We start from the raw sequence: 22,734 nt of genomic DNA, 5'->3' as shown, positions 1-22,734 counted from the left end.
TAGGTCTTATGTGTAGTGTTCTTGCCTAAAATAATTTCATACAAATCTCAACATTTCCTGATCTTAATGGAACAAATTTGGAGTCAACAATGCCATTATTCAAGCTACTGAAGTACAGTAGATCTTGGTGTTTTCTATGTTACTGAAAAAAATCTAAAATTACTTCTGCAAACAAGCACAGAAGGGTCTCCCCAGTAAGGAAGTTCTACTTCTGAGTAAAAAGAAAAATAACTTTAAATAACCACGCCTCTGAGGATCTCCAAGGAGTTTGAGCTCACTGAAAGAAACAAGGATGAAGACAATGTTTGACATGAAGATGAAGGAGCTGACACACAATTCCCCTTACTCCATGCACTTCTGGTAGCATTCTCAGCCCTGATGCAGGGTAGTTGGGTACTGGCTACTCAGGGCAGTGGTCATGGCACCAAGTCTGACAGAGCTTGAAGCATTTGGACAGTGCTTTCAGACACAGGATTTTATTTTTGGGTGTCATTGTGGGTCCCTCCCAACTCAGTATATTCTATGATTCGATGATCCCATCTCTAGAGGAAATGCTTGAATTCAAGATATCAGCTTAAAGCCTCAGATTTAGATTGGACTTGCTGTGGACCTGCTGACTGGAATTTTCATGAAGGATTTCATCTAGCCAGTATGAGAAGTTATGGCTTTTTTTGTTGTTCCCAAACATGGCAGCTGACAGCTGAATATTGTAAACTACTGAGTTTAATTAAAAGCCTTTCACATTGGACACAATGGAAAATTTATATGAGGTGAAAACTATTTCTCAAAATGGGTTCTTGCACCCACTTGTGCTAAGCCAAACAGGCACAGCCATATTTTAAATAGACAGTTAAGATATTTGATGGCTAAAAGCTAGACCTTCAAACTTGTGTAAAATTTTTTAAATCTGGGATTGTTCTGGAAATAAAGTGATAGTAAGAGATACCCACCATTAGTTCTGGAAAATAGCAGCTGATTTATTTTCTCTACAAAACAGTTCGTGAATTCACAAGTTTACATTACAGAAAGGTAATAATCATATTAAGCAATGATAACAATAGCAAAATAGTTTCAGACTTCAAGAAGTTGTCCACTGATCTCATTGGAGTAAATATTCCTTCACTTGTGAAGGAACCCGAGATTTAAGAATCCCTATGACACTATCTTAATACAAATTCCTAAGCTACCAGTACTTAAGATTTGATCACTAAGCCCAGGCTCTCACTGCTGCAAGTAAAATGCAGAGCAATTCAGTACTGCCCACCTCCAAATGCTGAAGGCCTTGTGCTCTGAGAAAATTAAGACTTACTGGCTACCACAATTTCACTGCAAAAATAAGAAAGCAAGGGATGTTAACATCATATAAGGCAACTCAGACCCTGGCTTTTCACTTACTATTATTAAAGAAATCAACTTTACATAGTGACATGCAAAGGAATAAAAAGCCAGTCAACTACAGATTAAGGAGGTTTGCAAAGTTTAAAAAACTAATGGTGAAATCCACCTCTACTAAGTTCTGACCAAGAACTCCAGGGTTTGCTCTCCTAGAGTTGTTTCACCCAGTGGAAAACAACTGAGCACTCACAATCATGAACTGCTTACTAGAACCCAAAGCAGGAATGGTGTTTTGTTGTTTTGTTCTTTGTTTTGTTTTGTTTTCTGAAAAGAAAGATGAAAGAAGAAAGAAAAAAAAATAAAAGGAAAAATCTTGCTGGATGTCTTTGTTTTCTTCCCACAGTGGAACAGGAGAATGCATAATCCCATTGTTTTCTTTGATATAAAACTGAGGAGAGCTGGTGAGATTGAGGTTTGACAGGAAGCAGGACAAAAGGACACATTTAACAGCCCTGAACTTTGAAACAACAGATTCAAGTAGTTATAAACAGTTTATGGGAGAAAGTGTTTTCAGATTAGACTCTAAAATCTACAAAGATTTTTTATAAGTCATTTTTATTTTCCTTCCCAAGGGCTTCTGTAATTAGTTAGCAACAGTAAGAATGATTATATTTCTTAATATTGGTTTACATAGGTAACTGTTACCCAAATAAACTCTTATTAAAAAAGACAATACTTCCTCTACTTATTAAAATAGAGTTTGAAAAAGCCAGGTATACATGAAAAATAGCTACTACTGACACATTTGTTTTAATATTTAAGAAAATGAAAATATTTGCAGAAAAACAGTTTTATTTCTAATCATATTTATTGCAGAAATTAAAAATAGTAATTCATTACTCTGCCCTTTTATAGACTTTGTTCCTTGCTGGCATACAAAAACTTAATTTACACTTCCCTATGCCAGTATGAAAGGAACAGTATGATCTATTAATTCACTGTAATGGAATGTAATGGGTCATAAATTAATAAAACCATAGAGGGGAAAAAAACAGTTGTGGATTTAATTGCAGACAGCAAAATGAAAATGGAGTGGACAACACACAAGGTGCAAGCCTACTTTATGATATAGAAACAAGTAACTAAAATATTTAATTATACAGAAAAATGTAAAAGAAAAAAATTCTCACCTAATACTTGTTTCAATCTCAGCTATTTATCTTTTCACAGAAACCAAAAAATGATAGAGAACAATGTATTTGAAATACTATATGGGAAATACAAAGAATATCAAGTACTTATGTTTGCACTTATGTTTACGCTTCTGCATAACGTGTAAGGGGAAATTCTTTAATTATTCAACATGAACTGTGAAAGTCTATTACCTAAGACTTTGTTGAAGACTCTTGAAGACTCAGTACACAGACATATATTTACACAGAAAGCGAAATATTTAATATATTTAAAGCAGCTATTCAGCAGAGTCTGAAATCCCTTTGTCTTAAGAAAATCTCTATTTATATGGATTGAGGAGGCAACATTGGATATGAAGTCTATAAAAGAACCAAACCCTTACTGTATTTGTACCCTTTATTACATACTATCCTGTACAGGATCCTGGCTAGGGTTAGCCAACACAGTAGATTGGTCTGTCACATGCATCGGGTTGCATAAAACTAAAGAATTTGCATTAACACAGTCAAGACAATCTAATTCAGATGGAAATATGGTATCACTTCAGACTGTCCTGATGCTGAAAAATAAAGAGCAGCATCTGAGTACCAGAAAGAAAAGAAAATGAGGAATAGGCATACTTATGCATCCACTGGCCATACAATAATTCAATTCTTAAAATCAGAAACAAGAGATTTTTCACATTATTTTTTCCATCAACATACAGGTAATTTTCATCATTTCTATAGTAGCACCTACAGTCAAACAAATCAGAATTCTGTTCAAGTACACAAAAATGTAGAAAATGACATTCTCATTCCTAATACTATTTCTAGTTTGAAATCAAGATACAACAAAATAGGTTAGACAAGCTTTCAGATCATTAGAAAACCTAACAGAAGAAAGCAGTAGCAAGTTCTTTCAGCTCATCCTTTCCCCAGCCTCAGCCAGCCAAGGTATTCTGCTCCTCTGAGTAAAGCAGGCCAAACATGCTTTTGACAGAGCAGGTCCACCCAGTGAGGGAGGGTAGGAGGATAATACCTGGGATGCATAAGAGCAAACTTAGAAAGAGAAGTAGACGTTTGTGACTTTTAGAAAGAAGTAAAGGCAGTAACAGAAATAGTTAACTTTGTGTTCTATTCTTCAAAGATTAAGCCAAGAAAGGCAATTTAAAAAGATTTTTTAAATAGACACTGTGCTGAAATACACAGCTAAAACTCTACCAGTATGGCTAATACACTTGACTTCATGTATGTACCAAGGGGAAAAAATACCATTTAAAAGAAAAGAAAAAGAAAAAGAAAAAGAAAAAGAAAAAGAAAAAGAAAAAGAAAAAGAAAAAGAAAAAGAAAAAGAAAAAGAAAAAGAAAAAGAAAAAGAAAAAGAAAAGAAGAGAAGAGAAGAGAAGAGAAGAGAAGAGAAGAGAAGAGAAGAGAAGAGAAGAGAAGAGAAGAGAAGAGAAGAGAAGAGAAGAGAAGAGAAGAGAAGAGAAGAGAAGAGAAGAGAAGAGAAGAGAAGAGAAGAGAAAATACCAACTACAAACCTGAAACCAATTTATCTTTCTTGAAAAACATCATAGGAATTCTGAATACTGAAAGTATGAGGAGGAGGCTTTCTTAAGAAGTGAAAGATCTCCTTACCATTCAAGCACCTTGTTTAACTACAAATGTCTGTATTCTAAACACAAATGCCTGGGGAAAAACTCACTACTAAAACAAAGGCTAGAACATCAAGTGTCTAAACTCAGTATAACATGTTCTCTATACCAAATGAACCTGAGATGATAGTCTGTCATAAATATCCCGCTTCAGCAGACAGGAACAGCAAACAGATTCCATTTGCAGAAAAAAAGGAGGCTGTCTTTTAAATGCAAACACAGAAAGTATATCTTAGCATTCTCCAGACATAGCCAACCCTCAGAATGAGCCTCATGAATGCAAGGGAAAAAAAGCTGATCTAAAACACCTTGAAGAAGAAATATACTCCATATAACAAAGATCATGAGAAGGGAATGCTGAAATTTTCTTGGGAGGCATATCAGTTATAAAAGCACAGAGATCTGTTGATTTCTACTTGGCATGTTCCCCAGGAATAAATAACACGAGAAATTCAATTACCTAACAGGTATAGCTTAGTTCTGCCCCAACACAGGAGCAACTAAGGAGATTTCTCTGTCTGATCTATGACTTTCAGACATGGAGTTTCCCTGTAAAAATATCCTGTGTTCTTCTAGGAGTCTGACATTTTTTTCTGAATCATTCAGTCTAACTGGAGCCAGGATCCACACCCGTCAGAGGCTTGCAAAACTCAGAAGACTTCAGATATTCCTGCAAAATATTTATTTATTTAGTTCTGAAAGAATGAAGACAGAGAAAGGTAAACAACAGCCTATGTAACCAAAACAAGCAGGATATTTCTTAAGTTTCCCACAAACTATGGTAACAGCTGAGGTCATGATGTAAAACTCAGCCTAATCAATAGAAAATCTTCCTTAGCCTTTAGTGATATGTGGATCAATGGATGACACCTAGCACTCACTTACACCATGACTTTAATTATGCTTATTTTCAGAAATCAGTTGCAACACAATTAACTGTACACTGCATCCACCAAATGGAAAACACAGCCTCTTTTCTTTTTATACTTCATCAGCTGTTCTCATTGTACTTTCTCATTGCCATTTTGATCATTAACTGTATCACTGAAAGTGGCTTAATAATTACTCATTGCTTCTAGAAGCCTTAGTATGATATTCCTCCCTACTCCTCAGGTGTTCTGGAGAAAAAAAAATATCATTTTTATGCCATCATCTGTTGAAAATCCCTAATACCATTTAAAGGTAGTTGCTGTTTTAATACAGGATCACAAAATTATTGGATTAACAATTCAACACAGCAATCATATGTTTAGGTTGTTTGATCACAGCACAAAAACCAGCACATAATGAATCTGATACACAGCAGTCTGATATATAAAGCTGGAAGGAAAAAACTAAGGTCACAAACAGGAAGCATGAATACTTCGCTAGGCAGCTCTGTGAAAAATACTTGGAGGATTCAGATTCAAGGGTAAGAACAGGAACACCTTTTTTAGTCTGCATTTCTTAAAGTTTTCAACAAGATTTGTGTGAGGATTACAGCTGTGCTAACAACTGCCATCTCTGTGACTGGCAACCAGATTTCCACTTACTTCAGCTAGTGGCATTTTCTGTAGATGAGGCTTAAGTAATAGCGTGTTTCTTTAGAATGTTGCATTACACCACAGATTATATTAGCAACAAACAAAACTTCAAATTAGATAATCTTTATTGAAGCCAATTTGTAAAGCAGTACAGCTGAGTTCTGTTGTAAGACTGTAAAAGGAATGGGTCCAACATGCACAAAAATAGTTAAACTAAATGATGTAGAAAAAAAAAGAAAGTTATTAATACAAACAAAAAAGCATTCCCAGAAGTGAATGTGTTGACATTTATTAGATTTATTATGAAGTGTAACATTCCAATTTATGCAGCCCACAGATTCTACTCATCATTTCAAAACTTAATGCATTTAATGTAGTGTCCTATAATTATATATTTGCTTTAACTTGGAGATCTTGAGGTACTTTACAAAAGTAAACATATAAGTTGAAGTTTGGACAAGCACCATGCTGAACATCACCCTCCCCCCCAAAGGAAAAAAAAGAGTAATTTAACATATAATAAAATGTACTTTCTGATGTGCAAGCTAAAACCAAAACAGCTCCACAGATGAAACTCAAGACTTCCAATACTATTTCTAGGTGGGTGTAGAAATCCCAATGTAAAATATTGGTAACCACTGACAGCACAACAACCTCCTTGTGCATCAATCTCAGGTACTCTAAACTTTTGTGCTATCCCAGACCAGCAGGTTGATGTTTCCATCATTCACTACTGACTGGCAATCTGCAAGTGCTATTTTAGAGCAAGAGGGAAGGCCTAAATTTGGAGATGGCTTTAAGGAAGCAAACTTAAGCAACTGTTCAGTAAACAGCAGTTCTTTTTTCTCTTCCTCCATCTCTATCAATAGTTTGTACGATGTATATATAACTTACATATAACTTAGTATAGTTGCACTATATATATACTACATAGACTAAGTACATAACATAACAATTTCAGCATGAATTATATGAGGGCTGCTCTGAAAGTAATGCCTCCCATTTTATTATGTTGGTCCACAACTTCACAGGAGGATGCTGGTGGCATGGCAGTAGAAGTTGAACCTTCCCACCAATACTCCATTATGTGTTGTTGCCATGTGACAGATGGTATCAAAGGGGCAGTCTGACAGAATGGCATCTGAGATGAAAGTACATGTGAAGCAAAGGTGTGTCACTGAATATGCGGGAAAAAATTGCTCCCATTGACATTTAATGACACATGCTGAAAGATTATGACCAAGCAGTGGATATGAGCACAGTGAGGCAGTGGGTGGTGCACTTCAGAAGTGTCAATGGAGACTGTGGGCCCGACATGAGCATGGCATATAGGCTCTTGTTTGTTGCTGGTGAAAATGGATAGCTAATAATGGTTACTATGCAGAAAAATACTGTTTTGTAGCTGGGAATTTGCTTTATCAAATGGTGCTATTGTGCTCTTTGTATCTGTTGCAATTTCCATAGAAATAAATGAGGCATTACTTCTGGAACAAATTCCATCTATTCCCACGAAACCAAATTGCTCTTAGAACCACTGAACAGCTGGTTGCATGAAAAGAAGGAAAGTGATTTGTAAAGAAAAAGTAGTTAGAGTAGGGCTGCTATGTTGAGCTCACAGGAAGAAAGAGGGAGAAGATGGCTTCATTTGAATTGCTTATCTAGTTTTACCAGTGAAACAAGGCACTGATCTACTCAGTCCTGCCAAAACAGTTGCCATATCTGGTACATGGCAAAGCAAAACAATATGCTTAGAGAGTTGGACAAGAGTGTAACAATTGCCTTATTGAACTTCTGAACTTGGAAAAATATATGTATATTGTCCCAAAGTTCTAAAAATCCAGAGATAACTCTGTGTTTCCTATACCCAACTATAAATTAATTAAACCTGCGTTCATTAAACCATAATGATTCTGCCTGACCTTAGTTTATCTACAATAAAAACCAGGTAGCAGCAAAGTACTCCACCTTCTTTGCTACAAAAGGTATGACCTTGACCCTGCAAATCCTGTAACACACAACCTGGTTACAAAGACAAGAAGTGAGCTTCACAGTGAATATGAAGATAGGCATATCACCATCTGCATGCATGTCTAGAGAAGTTTGTTTTCCTTAAACAAGACAAAAAGTTGCCAGTCTTCCTAGTGTTTTCAAATAAAAGAGATAAACTCCAAACATATAGTATGGAAAATAAAAACAAAAGAAACCCTGAAACCCTGAAGAGTTCATAGCTAGTGTTTTGTAGAAGTAAAGCAGTTCATTGCAGAGCCTTAAGTTGGGTAATTGGCATCCCACAAGTTTAATGCAAGAGAAGTTTTGTAGAAAAGGTTGTGAGAAGTTAATCTGGAGCAAGTAGTTGTTTTGGCAGCTTACACATTCACATTAACGGAGAAGAAAATATGTCAATCATATCAACGTATTTGATAACCTGAATAGTTCCCATTTATAGGATGGATTCACAACATTTTTACAATACCAAAGTGGATAGGAACTGCTGAGAATTTTAATGTACAGATTAGAAAGATGTTGCTAACATAGTGATGTTTGTTGATAATTCTGATATTTCACATCCTCAAACTAATGGGACTAACGAAAGGATTTTGTAACAAAAGAACCATTATATCTATATCAATAGCAACTTTGAATGAAGGAGTAATATATCACTGGTTAGAGACCTGGAGAAAAAAGGATACAAAGATATATAAGGGATCTTATGTACTAACGTGATTCAAGCTGGACTATGTGTATTCAAGCTGGTAAATGTGTGGGAATTGTCACTGCCACTGTGACTACTGATGAACAGCCCCAGTAGTCATAAAAAATAAGAATCACAAGTTTCATGTATTTTCGTAACAGCAAGACACTTCAACATGCAAAATTTAGATTGCATGTTTTGCTACAAAAAACAAAAACAAACAACAGCCTTTTGACTCAGTCCCTTTTCCTAAATTAATTGAGTAAAACGTGTTCATAGCAACTAACAAAATATTACATTTATGAAAACACTGAAATATCTGAACCTTCAGTCTTGATAAAAAGCAATAAGATAAAGGGAAGTAGAAAGTTCATAGCACCATTTACTTTATCATTAAGCAGCTATTAGTAAGCATAAAAATCTAAGAGATCATATAATCCAAATGGCTGCAAGAGGGTCAGCAGAGAGTGAATAGTCTGAAACAGAGAAGTTACTCACCCTCCTCAACGTGATAATGAAGCAGGAGGACAGGCAGTTAAGATTAAGGGGAAGAAATAGTGTAGAAAGGAGTAGAGATAGTGGAGGAATAAGGAATTTTTGATTGAGAGGTTGCACCCAGTTGTAGCAGGAATCACACTGACGCAGACTTGCTATAAAGACCAAAGTTTCTCTGTTACACAGAAAGAAACCAAAACATGTCTGACTTTTATATTTGTATATATACATATATACTCAATATCCTAATTCCTGCCCTAGCCTTTTTAGGCATTACTAGAGTAAAAAGAGTCATTTTATGACATTGGCATCAAGGCAGTCCTGAAAATACTCTTGTTCACACTACACCTGTAAATTCCCTTAATCCTTAAATCCCTTCCCTTAAATCGCTTAAGAGTTTATGCAGTTTCATTTAGACAAAGGTTTAATGCTTTTACCAAAAAAAAACCCAAAATCAAAAAACAAAAAAACCAAACAACTTTTACAAGCAGGAAAATAGTTGGCATACAATTTATAGTCAGCAATTTATTGGCAGCAGATAGAAAAATTTACATCACATACTATCCAGAGAGATTTGGCTAAGTGGACAGGAGGAACACAGCTGTAAAAAATAAATAAATAAATAACAAGAATTCAGTAGCAAAACAGCCAAAATAAATTGCTTTCCATCTATTATAAGTCCATTAGAGCAATGACTTCACTATGTTCATTTTGCTGTAGTGCAGCAGCTCAAAACAAAATTTGAGGATGGAAACTCAAACTTGTTTCAAACTTGTTTAATGCAAAAAGTGATTTCACAGAAATGGCACCTGAGTGTTTTTTATAGAATAAATGTCTTCTAGTCTGAGTCAAAACAAAATGCTTGTAACATTAGCCTTCCTCTATACCTGAAGTACCTTGAGAAGATGCTACAGGTATATACAAGTCTACTGAAAAGGACAGAGAAAACCTAAACTACTATGAAGTACTTTGTTTTGCATCTGTTTGATTAATGTGAGCTGTGAAGATACAATCAACTGTGCTACCTTATGGGACTTTATTGCAAATTCTGCAAGTTCCTGTATGACACTGTGCCCTTAGTCACAGAACTAGCACAGGGGTCTCTCAGGGCTAGTAATTCACCAACCCCTAACTATGCAGTTACTGGAAATCAGTCAGTTCACTAGACCCAGAATGACTAATCCTCTGTGGGAATGAGAACATTACAGTAACCCAGTACTTTAATTTTTGGAGAACCTACTAGATGCACAGTGACCTCCCCTTTGCATGAACAGTTTAGAACACAAAAGGAATGGGTCAAGACCTTTTATCAGTTATCCCACAGTTCAATTCAGTTTTGCTAGAGTCATACTAGTTACTGCAAAAACTCAGTGATTCTGTATCTTAATGTCACTGCAGATGGAAATTATGTAAGAATAATTCTGACAGGACATGGACTTACTCTAACTAGCACCTGTAATTGAGAATATTATGTAGACTGCCACTAAAATGCCACTGCTGTTAAATCTCTAAATTATTAGTTGCTACATTGTTAGTAGAACATTATTGCAGTAGTTAAGGTTCACAGAGTCATTCTCTTTAAACATTTACTAATTCTGATTCTCATCCCAAGAACACTACTTTCCCAACATCAAAGTTTTTAAACGTTTACTCATTCCAGACCATTTGGTCTGAAACAGAAGAAATTAAACCAGTTGAAATACTCTGGCATCTATGTTTGAATAAATATCTACCCATACATCAGTCCAATACGAGACAAAACATGAGGTATAGGTAAAAATACAGAAGAAATTCAGTCAACAAATGAAATCTATTCATCAGAAAGTAATGAAGTAAGAATTCAGCTGATAAATGAAAACAAGCTGAAGTATGGCCAGCAAGGAGGGTGGCTAAAGGCTGAATGTATATTGAAGTTCTTTATTTAGAGTAAAAGAGTATTATTACAAGAATACTCATATTCACTGCATGCAGTGGTTACTATTCATACTACCCACCATATTTTTAACTGGTATATGTAGTATAGGCTGACATATAAGTACATGGAGCTAGGCTGCATGCAGATAAGGTAGTTTCATTTTCCAACAGTTGTCTTTTAGCACTTGTTTTGATGCCCTGTGTGATACAGGAAATCATTCTGAGATGTTTTCCCAGCTTGAACCATTTTATAATTGCCTCTTGCATGTAAAATGAGTACAGCATAGCAAAGAGGAAAAGATGCTAGGAACTGCTCCCACCAGAATAAGTAAAAACATATTGATATTTGGCAAATAAGGATGGCAGCCAGGACTTACCACACTAGAAATCACAGAGTCTGGTTTGCTGAAAAACTGGAGACAGACTTCAAGGTCACAAATGAACAGGAGCAAGAAGACTTAAGAGGGAGTGTCCACATCAACAGCAATGTTTGATTCACAGCTCCACACAGACACACAATGAGAGGTTACCTGATGGAAGTTCCTGCATTACCATAATATTCACATTTGAATCAGCTGTCTGGTGCACTGGCTGCAGGGCTCTTTTGCACACTAATGTTTCAAAAGGGTTTATTTTCTGGAGCACTAGGGACCATCTGGGCTGTTATTGGAAGTGACCTTTGAAAAGAGGTGGCCTTTGAACAAAGAAGCAGCATGTAGGCTGCATCTTAAGTGTCGTGATGTTGTAATCGTACCAGAGATGGTGCACAGAAATTGGGTGAAAAAGCAACAGGTCTCAAGCTTTGAAACCTGAAGCCAGGCAAACAAATCACATCAAATACTCAGCACCAAATAATCAGCACTGCGTGAAAAATAAGGAATCTACAGATAGTGACACAACCTGTTAGAACCACGCTTCATGTACCATGCATCAGATCAGCAGTAAAAATGCACCTTCCATTGCTTCCAGAGTTCAGCAGCAAGAGATGCAGGTTTTACTAGCAAGCTCCTATTCCCTAACACAGCTGAGCCAAAGAAAGAATAATACAGAAGCTTCATCCTGGGTTTGGAGTCCATAATTTGGAAGACTAATAGACCCATACAGCTTGAAAGAAGTTATACAACTATGCCATAAATCCTATTTCCCACACGCAGGCAAAACATGAAGCAAGTTTTCAGGCTGGTGACAAAAACACTGAACTATGAGAATCAAATTTCCAATTTTATAAGAACTGAAATGGCTACAACGATATTTAATCCAGCAAATGAGACTAATTTTGACAGACATTTAGTGCATGCAAATGAATCCAAGTCAAGCATATAAGGCTTATATAATGGTATATGTTAAAGTTGGCTCAGTTTTAGCATCTTCTGTTTCATGGAGGCTGCATGAAAATTTCCCTTTTTCTATTTCTTCCAAAACTAGAAGATTTTTTTCACGCTAGTTCATTTAAAATTTGCAGCTAACTCTTCGCTGCAGCTCCCCCTCCAGTCATCCTGACTTTCATATTATGTTCAGGCAAGCAGATTGTTAGAGAATAGCAACTTGTAGAGTAGAGTAGAGTAGGGTAGAAAAACCACATTGGGAATCCATGAGTGGAACACATATACCACGATTATTACTATTTATTTGCTTTGAACACTTGGGAGTTTTATAGCATTTTGTATGCTGCATGAAAGTTCTAGCTAACCCACAAATTCCCATTTGGGGGAAAGCTGCCTTGTACAGTAAGGCACTTACACAGCAAAGCAGTGCCATGCACTGCAGCTTATGAAAAGGCAAAAGGTAAGAAGGATGAAACACTGCAGCCACCTTCGGTTTCAGTGGCACTTTAATGGGTTAAAAACAACTTCCCCGAAATGAACTTTCCTGCAAGGACTACACCGTGCAGGACCCGTGCCAGTTAGGCGAGCCCTGCCTTCACCAAAAAGCAGAGCCACGGCTTTCAGACGGCGGAGGACGGCACGCCAGGCCCTCAGCTCTCCACACACATCCCACCCCCCCGACGCGCCCAGTTAACAGCCCTCGATCAACGTCGCGCGGGAAGGCGCTGCGGTCACGTGATTCTCCGGCGCCGCCGCGTCGTGACGGGCACGCGTGTGCTGTGCCGGCGGCTCCGCCATGTGCAGCGTGGAGTGGGGCGCCCGCGTTGCAGCGGGGGGCGACGAGGACTACGACAGCGACGATGACGACTGTTGGGATATCGGCGTGATGTGCCCGGAGCCGCAGGTCGGGCGGAGCCTGCCTGCCGGCTGCAGCTAAGCAGGCGGGGGGGGGGGGGGCAGGGAAGCGTGAGGGGCCACGGCTGCAGCCGAGGCTGTGGGTGTTTTGTGTCGGGGAGTAGTCGTGCTCTGGGGGTAAACGCAGCGTCGTCTGTGCGGATTGTCTTCTTACGTAAAATATTTTTTCCACTTGTTAGTAGCAGGCCCGTCGTTATTTCAGTGTGAGGATGGAAAGCTGCTTTAAGGCTCTGAACGTGTTTCTTGCTACTGCGGAGACATGAAGGGTTGCTGCGCTTGATGGACGTGGGGTGCTTGGTGGTGATGCTGTTAAGCAGAGGGAGGCCTGCGTGGCTTTTTCTCCTGGCTGGAGCTGGCTGTGTGCTGGGAATTAGTGGCTGTCTGCAGGAGGTTGTGCTCACGTTGTCCTGGGCCTTGATCTTTAAAACGAGGCTCCTATCCAAAAATGTGTGAGAGGTGGAAGTCGCTGGCTGAGAGGACTGGAAAAAAGTCTAAATTATTTTATTGCCTGGTTCTTACCATCAATTTGATAGACATTAATTACTTATTAATTATCCCTTTATAGAAGTTATGGGAGAGGGAGATGACAGTATGCTGTAAAATTCTAAATTGTCGTAATAGAACTAAAGAATTTTCTGTGAAATATGTAATTTATTGGTGTGTTAATTGCATATAATCTGCGTAATGCAGCAGCCTGCCTCTGCGGCTTTAATCTAGAACAAACATACAATATGCATGTGAAAGGTGCATGGATCAGGCAACAGTCTGATTCATAAACTGGACCTTTGGCCAAATCATTTTTTAGACGACTCATTGATGGCACAGTGACACAAATTCCTCAACCACTGCAGCAGTAAAGAGGAGTAATAACCCTTTTCCAGCAGTGGTTTAAGCACGGTCTTAAGCCAGCACAGTGCTGCACTGCCTCAGATTGCTATTTCTATGTCTGATTGTAGTGTAGATTTCTTTTTTTCGATGCCATGCTTTGCAGTATATGAAACGCGTAGAAAAAAAAAAAAGTAAACAAGTTGCAGCATTGCTTTATGATGGAAACATGAAAAGGAGTCTGAATTAAAATAACATAGAGTTAAGAAGACCTTAGGGCACTATAGGAGGATATCACATCCATAGAGAAGGAATTTAGTTGCATTTGTGGAGTGAAAGTGTCTTACTATGCTTTTTTTCTCCTCTGCTGTGTCTCACAGAGATTTGTAGTGTTTTTATACTGAAATCAAGCTGTTTGATTTTACCTTGAAACAGTTACCATATTTTGACTTAATTTTTCTTTGTCTAGCAGGTGGATCAGATGTTACTGACAGACCAGAAGGATGTGTTTCAGAAAGCTCTGACAAGTGGTGATGTGTCACTTATTGAAGAGCTCTTAAACTCAGGTGATGAAAGTCAAGTAGGATGTTGATTATATTTAATTGAACTTGGAAAGAGTTCTAAAGCTTTGAAGTTTCTTGCTTCAAAGCAGTATCTGGGATGAATGTAGAAATATGTGAATGTTTTCAATATAGATTGTAAAACAAAATTACTTTCTTCAGCATCTCAATGTGATATTCAGGAAGCTCCTTCTAATTTATATTTATTTGGTCAATTGGGAATCCTGAAAGCTGAATAAACTATGGTGCACATACGATGAAATAAGGTGTTTCTTTGTTTTTAAGTATATCCTTAACTGAAAATACCCATTATGAACACCAAAACTGAGGTAATTTAAATTGATAGTGAGAATTTAGTGTGGGTTCTTAGTTTGTTACAGATAGTTACTTTGAGTGTTGCACAGGAGGATGTTAGAAGCTTTTATTTTTATTTTTTTAAATGGCCTGGGTTGAAAAGGACCTCAAAGATCATTTCCTTCAGTTTGGGAATTCTGTCTTTTTTACTCACAGCACTGTTACGTTTCTGGTGTGTGCCATGTATAATCCTTCTGTCTTGGCAACATCAGCTGGACAAAGTTTTTATGATTCCAGAGGGTCTAATAGCATTTGTGTGCCATTTGTCTCCAAGAGGTTGTTTATTTTAAAACTAAAATCTTTTTTTTTCCTGATCTTTTACTCAGTATTACTCTGTAATGTTTCTGCTATTTAGTGTTAAGAGAATTGGATCACTAACTGAAGCATCCAGGGCAATCAGAAGCTGCGTGGCTGAGTTGACCTGCCTAGTGATAATTGTCAGGAAGTTCTGCTTCAGCAAGCAAGCAGAATATAGTAGCCTAGAGTTTGTTCTCTGAGAAAATGTCTTATGCTTGGAAGAAAGTTTTTAGTTAGCACTGGGTTTTCCTGAGTTTTAAAGCAGTGACATTACTTGCTCTTTTAGGAAACTGTTTCTATCACAGTGGGGAATCATTTTCTTTTAGATCAGCATTAAGTTAAAGGTAATAATAACGAGTGAAATACATCTTTAGTCTTGCATTGAAAGAAACTATTCTTATTTAGAATTTTTAATAATATCTGTGCATTAGATTGTTTTAACTGTTTAGTTACATTTTGCCCTTTTTTACTTCAGAGAAACAGTAATAGCTCAGATCAGACCTTTGTGTTGATGCCTGTCACGTAATGAACTGTCTGTTTGGAAGATGATGATAGGAATGTAAGGTCAAGACAAAAATTCCTGTAGTCTGGTATCCTGTCCCCTAAAATGCACAGTGGAGTGTCACAGGAGAATCTGTACAATTTTTAAGATGATGATTAACAGTAATTTTTGACACATCCAGCATGGTCTCTTCAGAGCAGTAGAACATAATGCCTTTCTTACAGGGAAGTGTTTCTGAAGAAAGGTAACGTTGTCCAATGGAGGATCAGTGCTTAGTGAGATGAAACTTTTGCCTCTAAAGCTGCCTTTAGTTTGTGTTCAGTAAAGCTTGTAGGAGTCTTGCTTCCTGTGCTCTAACTCCAGGTTTGTGTTGGAATGGCATTTCCTAGCAACAGTTACGGACGTTCTTTCAGGCAGAACAAGAACATGTTGTCTTTTGGCTTGCATAATGGTAGCTTTAAGAATCAGTAATGCTGAGGGAGTTTTGTAGCGCTCCTTTAGGAAATGGACAAATGCCATGTCTTCTCTTATTCCTCCTATAAAATAGTAACATACTAAGAACAGTTCTCTGAAGTGTATATCATTAAGAATTAATCCAAAGATGTAGAAGATGATAAGATGACTCTGGAATTTAATCTGTTCTGGAAGTAAGATAGTTAATGCTGTATAATCCATATGATTGTTTTCCTCAAATGGAACTAAAAATTAGGAGGACCTCATGGTAGATCATGCTGTTCAAAGATGAAACTAGTCATGACTATTGGTTTGGTAGTCTGTTCCAGTCCTGTCTTTGCACGTGTCCTGGAACTCATCTGGTCATATGGAAACATGTTCAAACAACTGCAACAATAGTAAACTGTGTGTAGGGGGGAATTAACAACTTTGCAGCTAGTTTGGGATTTGAATCCCAAGTCAGATGAGAACCATAGCTGTCCCAGCAGCAAGAGCCATCGGCAGCTTTAATGAACTCACTCAGCTTTATGGTATTGTAGAACCGCAGCACTAAGTGCTGACAGACTTAAAAGAAACGAGTACTTCTAATGGCAGAGAAATTTTGCTGTACCAGTTGTTTTCAAAGAATTGTGGAAGGGCTTGGGTTGTAAGGGACCTTAAAGATCAAAAGTTCAATCCCCCTGCAATGGTCAGGGTTAGGCAGGTTTTATAATTTGTCCCTCAACTGTTCTAGTTACAGTAAGAACGTAATTCTTCTCTTGCTCCACCATTATTCACATGTTGCATATCATTTCAGCTGTAGAGCATGTCTAGTTGAAGAGAAGGATACTAGTCTGGAAATCACATTATAAGAAAGCATGTCATGTGTGCTTTGCCTCCTGTGCGTAAGTTGTGTTAGGTTACATGACTGCAAAGTTCTGTTGCTTATGTCCACAAAGGAGTTCAGAGTGGCAGTGGCAGGTGGGAGGAACCCAGATGACAGACTCAAAGGAAAGGGACTCCCAGGGCTGTTCCAGAGGACCTCAACCCCACGATGCAGGTCCAGTTGTAGCACCTCTCAGTGCTGCTACTGCTCATGTGTATTGGACGCGTTGTAGAATGTAAGGAACGAGCATTTGAGGATTGCACAGGACATAAAGGATGCTTAGGGGAGAAACCAGAGCTGGGGGAAGGAGCCTTTGCCTCTGAGAGTTAAACAGAAGAGATGGTTAAGGGGATAAAAAGACTGCATGTAAATAGATTGCTGATTGGTACATTTGTCTCCCTGTGCCCTGTGTCTGACCACAGTTACTATCTTCTTACTCAATCCTATTTCTGATTTATTTTTCCTGGGTGATGAACCCTATACTGTTTGCAAGTGTGTACACTTAGGAGTCTGCATGCCAACCATGAGCCAGACCATGGGCTGGAGAGTGTGTGTCTGTGATGCCATCAACTGGAGGTAGCATCGTTTGTGGTGGCAACTGGAATGTGACCCTTGGCTACAGTGGCCCATGTATCCCTGCTGCTGTCAGTGGGAATGAGTGAGGATCTGAAACAGCAGTAGGCCTGCAGCCGTGGGTCATGGGACCCAGGTTCCTGGGTGCCAGCAACTGTAGGTACTGGAGTGATGTGATACTGGTTGGATCCCTGGGACTGTGGTGCTGCCTTTTTCAATTTTTTTTTTTCTTCTGAGTTTCACTGTTTCCTTATAGGACTTCTTAAGAACCCTTTTAAATACCAGATGAACACTGCTTGCTTTCAGATAAGCTCATGTAATGAGAGTATGAGTGCCAAGTACTGGGAGATGTCAACAACTATAACCATGCAGTCAAGATGCAACTAGGTGTGTCTTGGTACTATTTCAGTTGTCCTTTCTCTTTCTTCCAATGAGGATAGCTATTTGCATTGTAACTTCCAGAGTACATGGTGCTTCAAGGCACTCAGTAGAAAGACTGCAGGAGACTGTGCATGCTAAATAAGTTGTAACACAGCTTTGGTGTCTCATTCCAAATAAGACCGTTCCTAGACTTGGAAAAAGCATTGTGGCAGTTAGTACCTGCTATACATGTAAGGAAGGCAATGTGGAAAACACCATCTCAGGTGTTTTAGCAAGTCTGTATACCTGCCAAGTAGATATTTTGTCACTATTATTTAAATTCATTAATAAAGTTCTAGGTGCGAGCTACAGTTACTTGGACTGCTTTTCATCAAAAGGGGGAAAGTGACTTCTTAATGCTGGGGGTGCCAGCTTTCCAATATTTCTTTCCTCCTAGTGCTACTTCAGTGGACTGTTGGATATCAAACTTCCTAAATTTTTAAGTGATGTGTCTGAAAGGAAGTTCAGATGTGACTGTCTCTCTGTGGAACTTGGCTGTGGATACTGCATACAAACCGTAATGCTGTGGTGGTAAAGACTGTAGTTTGTATGTAGCATTACTAAAAAGATCTGATCATAGGTTACGTGGCTGGCAGGTGTTAGGGTGGTTCAATACCTGGCACTCATTGAATGTTTCTTCCTTATTGATTACTTATACTACTCCTTGTCTTGAACAGTTACTGCTCTGGGATTGATTCTGTGACTTTTTACTCCCTCAGCTTTAATGGCTTCGTGACGTCTGCAGTGATCACGTCTTTGACAAGCTACCAAGGCAGGGAAAGTAAATAGACATCCTGCACAAAGAAAGATACACATAGCTCAACTACCAGAAATATTTTAGGATGGGATTTTTTTTTCCCACTGTCTACAGTAAAAAAGTTTTAATTAGCTTTAATTTAATTTAACATAATCACATGTTCAACTAACATGGAATCAGCTGATGGAAACTACATACTAGAGAGGAAATAATGTTTGAGGAATTAGTGAAGGAGTGATTTATCTTATTATGAAAATGTACAGAGGTTTTGATTTGAAAGTTGTTAGATAAGTTGCTGGGTGTGGGGCTTAGTTTTTGGTGAATTTGGGAGGGAGGTCTGGCATGTTTAGTTTTAGCCATGGGGGAAGCTGTGGCCATTATACAGATTAACAGACAGAACTTGTTATTTTGACTGAATCTTGCACTATCTTCCATTTCTGTCTATTAAGGTAATATTTTGTTAGTATGGAATGCAAAACTGGTATTTGCTGCTTAGCTACATTGGAAAGCAGAGTGTAAAAAGAACTGTGAAGTAGGAAAACCTTAGTCAGTATGGTCCTAATAGTATGACAAGTTGCTCTGACATGGTTTGCTAAGAATGAAAATATTGGAGGGGGGGGTGTTGATTGAGGAAAAGCTGTAGAACCTAAGTGGAAAAAAAAAACAGTCTTGTGTACTTCTGAAATTATTTTTGCAGCTAAATTTATCGCTTACACATTTGTTTGTTCAGTGTCGTTTTCTTGTTGTGTTTAACTGCTTGGATTGAGAGCTAGGCTTCCTTGGGCCAGTTCTAAAAGTTGTTTTCAGATATTTCAGACAAAGATGTATATATGAAATGAAAATGTACCACGTGAAGTCCTCTCACTAGGTCTGTGTGCAAAAGAAGTGTACCCTTTGTAATAACACATATTTGAATGAGGATTACGAAATGCATCTTTATTTTGGTGTACTTCTAAAATGTTACTATCTTTATTTTGACAGGTATAAACATAGAAGCTAATGTTCAGTTTGGATGGACTCCCCTGATGTATGCTGCCAGTGTGGCTGATTATACAGTAGCACGTCTTCTTCTGGACAGAGGTGCTAAGGCATGTTTTGAAATAGGTAAGATGGAAGTGTCCAGTACTCTCTTTCTGTGTGTATGTAGGAAAAAAAACAACAAAGTTCACAGTGGTACTGAGACATAGTCTAGATTTCCCAATTTTGAACTATAAATAGTAGTTTTAAATTAAAAAATGTGTTCTTGGATCTCCTCTGGATTCAGTTAATGGAGTTTTTTGTTTCCTCGTTGTCTCTTTTTCTGTCCCCCTTCTACCTCCCAATCCCCAACACTTCTTTAAAAATGGAGTTAGGATGTACTTGTTCAAGAATTCTTGCATAATGTTTTAGAGTTAAAATGTCCTTTGTTTGATCCTGCTATGAAGTATGTACCTGCAGGAAACAGCTAGAATCCCAAATTTTGATTGTTACTCTCTGCTGTTTTTAAATGAAGACGTTATCTCATCCCTTCTAAATCTAACAGAAGTACTCTTTTTACTCAAAAATACAATTCTTCTGTTCAGCTTTCCAACTGTATGTGTGCTATGGATTCATCTTTAAGGCCACACATGCTTTTCTTCTTTCTGCACTTGTACCAATTTATTGCTCTCCAACCACTGCAGTGTTGGACTTTCAAACTTGCCAGCTGACCTGCCCATACGATTGCACTGTGACTTGTTTCAGACTAAAATAATAAGTATGTAGTGGATTTTAGGTTAATAGGTAATAGGGGTTATTTTTTAAATTATTTTTTAATGACTACACACTAACAGTCACAGGTGCAGGTCAGATGTGAGTTTTGCAAGGCGATGAAGAGCAGTACTTTTCCTCCCTTGGAGAGTAACTGAAGAAATAATATGCTTACAGAATAGCTGTCTAATTAATAGGAAAAAAATGTGGACTTCTCTAAAACTAGAGCAGAAATTTTATATTAAGTGAAAACTATTCTTCAGTGTGCTGCTGGATCAGGTTTTTCTACAAGAATTCAGTGGAACTTCTAGGTAATAACAGTTCCTTTGTCAATTTTTACATCTTATTAATTCCTATTTCAAGTATAGTATTTTCCTTCTGTTTCATTCTGTTGGGGAGGTCAAGAAAAGACATCACAATACAGAAGATACTGACAAAGAACACAACTATGAATTACATAAAACAGTGATTTTATATTTCAGTGGCTTGCCAACATTTGTAATAGCAGCAGTAAACTGTGGTGCAAATGGTACAAATCTGGCTTTGAAAATGTTCTTGAACTTCTTAGGAGTTGCTAAAATGGTGCTAGATCTTATGATGCTAGATGCTAAATGTCACCAGTCCTGGTTGTTCTGTATCAGCAGTGATTGCATACTAATAGTCCTGTGAGCTTGTAATCTTAATAGTAGCTGTACTGTTAATCACCTCTTGTCACATTACAATTATTCTTTGTAAGCTGGTTACTTAATTTTACCCTAATAGTAGGATGAATTGGTAGCCATGAAGAAAAAGGAACTGGATGTAATGTTCACTACACAGTGAGATCAGAATGTAGTGTCTTTGAGGGATAGGTTCACTGCGTCTTCAGGATTTTTCAGCTAATCATACAGACCAATATGTTTGCAGTCTCTTACCAATTTTTCCTCACAAAAGAGAAATCTGTGTGTTCTAAGGTGTTTCTTCTTTTCTTGTTCATACATAAGCTATAGTTAGGCTCTCAGAAATCAACTTCCCATTCCTTATTGCTATCTGAACTACTGAATACAAATACAGCTACAGTTTCTTAAATATAATTCCCAGATTAATAATGTTTGTTGCTGTCTTTTATTCAAAGTTCTGTCAGCTTTCAGTTCATGTTATTGTTGATAACCTGTTAAACGTTTTGAGTAAGAGTCTGTCAATATATCATGTAATTCACTGAAATGTTAATTACTTTCCCAGGAGTTTAACTCCACAGAACTTGATTTTTTTTCATTTAATATCTGAAGTTTTCACTTATACGTGGTACAATTTCTACATGACATAGTGGAAAGTCACAAGATGTTGTATAAAAACCCAGGTGAACATGAGATCTTAGGTTGGAATAGTGGGGGACACGAAATTATGAGAAGTAAAAGGAGAATAGGTTGGGGTGAAGCACAACAAACTTCTCAAACGCAATAAAATCTGACTTCAGTTGACAAAGATGTTAGTGCACCCAGTCTAAAGATTTTACAGGCATGTTAGAAAACACATTGGAACACTTCATGGTACAATCAGAAATATGTACAGTTAACGTTATACTTGTTAAATTGTTAGAGGCATGTTTGAACTTGTATGTGGGTTTGTGCAATAAGCAAAACGGGCAGTTGTTCAAACAACAGTCTCCTAATAGACTTGAGAGCCAAAGAGCTCACTAAGGTCTTCGTGGTACGGTGCTTACTCCATACCTGCAGGAAGACTGTAGGAAAGATGATCTCTGTTCTCTGGACAAATCTCTCTTATCTTTTTCTTAAATATCTCAGTTTATCAGAACCTGATCAACAGCTCTAGTGGATTTTAAGACTTTTAAAGGAAGTTTTGAATTGTTATGGTATTTAAATTTATGTATGTAATATTCTAATTGTAAGTTTCAAAACAGATAAGTACACGGTGCTGATGGCAGCATGTGCTGCTCATGCCTCAGAGGAAAATATTTTGAAGACTGTAGAACTACTTCTGTCAAGGAATGTTGACCCTAACCTTACTTGCAGGTACAAAACAAGTCTGTGAATATAGTGTAAAATTTAATGTTATTGTACAAGCATTTTTAGATAAACTTGTTATGACTTAGGGTTACGTCTACTTCATTAGCTTTTTGTTACCTTCTACTATATAAGCATGCAGGTGTTTTTTCTCCTAGTATAGTAGTTTATCTGAGTAAGTATGTGTATGAACAGTTTTATCAAACATAAGTTTTGTTGTGTGTTTATTTCTTTCTAAAGATAACACCTAACCTTAATGCTTTGGTTGACCACAGTGTAATTACAAGAAATGTCCTCTGCCCTTCCCAGATTGTATTTCTTATCTTGCATAAGGATGTATGTTAAATCATTTACTTTCTTTTTAATTT

At 37.6% G+C, this 22,734-nt stretch overlaps 1 protein-coding gene across 1 annotated transcript in view; it reads left to right on the top strand.

The window, feature by feature from the left end:
* Positions 1 to 12,910: 12,910 nt before the first annotated feature.
* ASZ1 (ankyrin repeat, SAM and basic leucine zipper domain containing 1) overlaps positions 12,911 to 22,734 on the top strand; it is a 35,497-nt gene continuing 25,673 nt past the window's right edge. Inside the window, exons 1-4 of the mRNA XM_065741508.1 lie at positions 12,911 to 13,018; positions 14,324 to 14,420; positions 19,617 to 19,739; positions 22,264 to 22,375. Of these exons, the coding sequence (XP_065597580.1) occupies positions 12,911 to 13,018; positions 14,324 to 14,420; positions 19,617 to 19,739; positions 22,264 to 22,375 (440 nt within the window). The remainder of the gene's footprint in view (positions 13,019 to 14,323; positions 14,421 to 19,616; positions 19,740 to 22,263; positions 22,376 to 22,734) is intronic.

The sequence above is a fragment of the Cyrtonyx montezumae genome, unplaced genomic scaffold, assembly GCF_038088225.1.
Source record: "Cyrtonyx montezumae isolate F1298 unplaced genomic scaffold, pur_monq_1.0 scaffold_3, whole genome shotgun sequence".
Classification (NCBI taxonomy): Eukaryota; Metazoa; Chordata; class Aves; order Galliformes; family Odontophoridae; genus Cyrtonyx; species Cyrtonyx montezumae.
The sequence above is the reverse complement of the archived record's forward strand: the minus strand, read 5'-3'. Positions and strand labels throughout refer to the sequence as shown.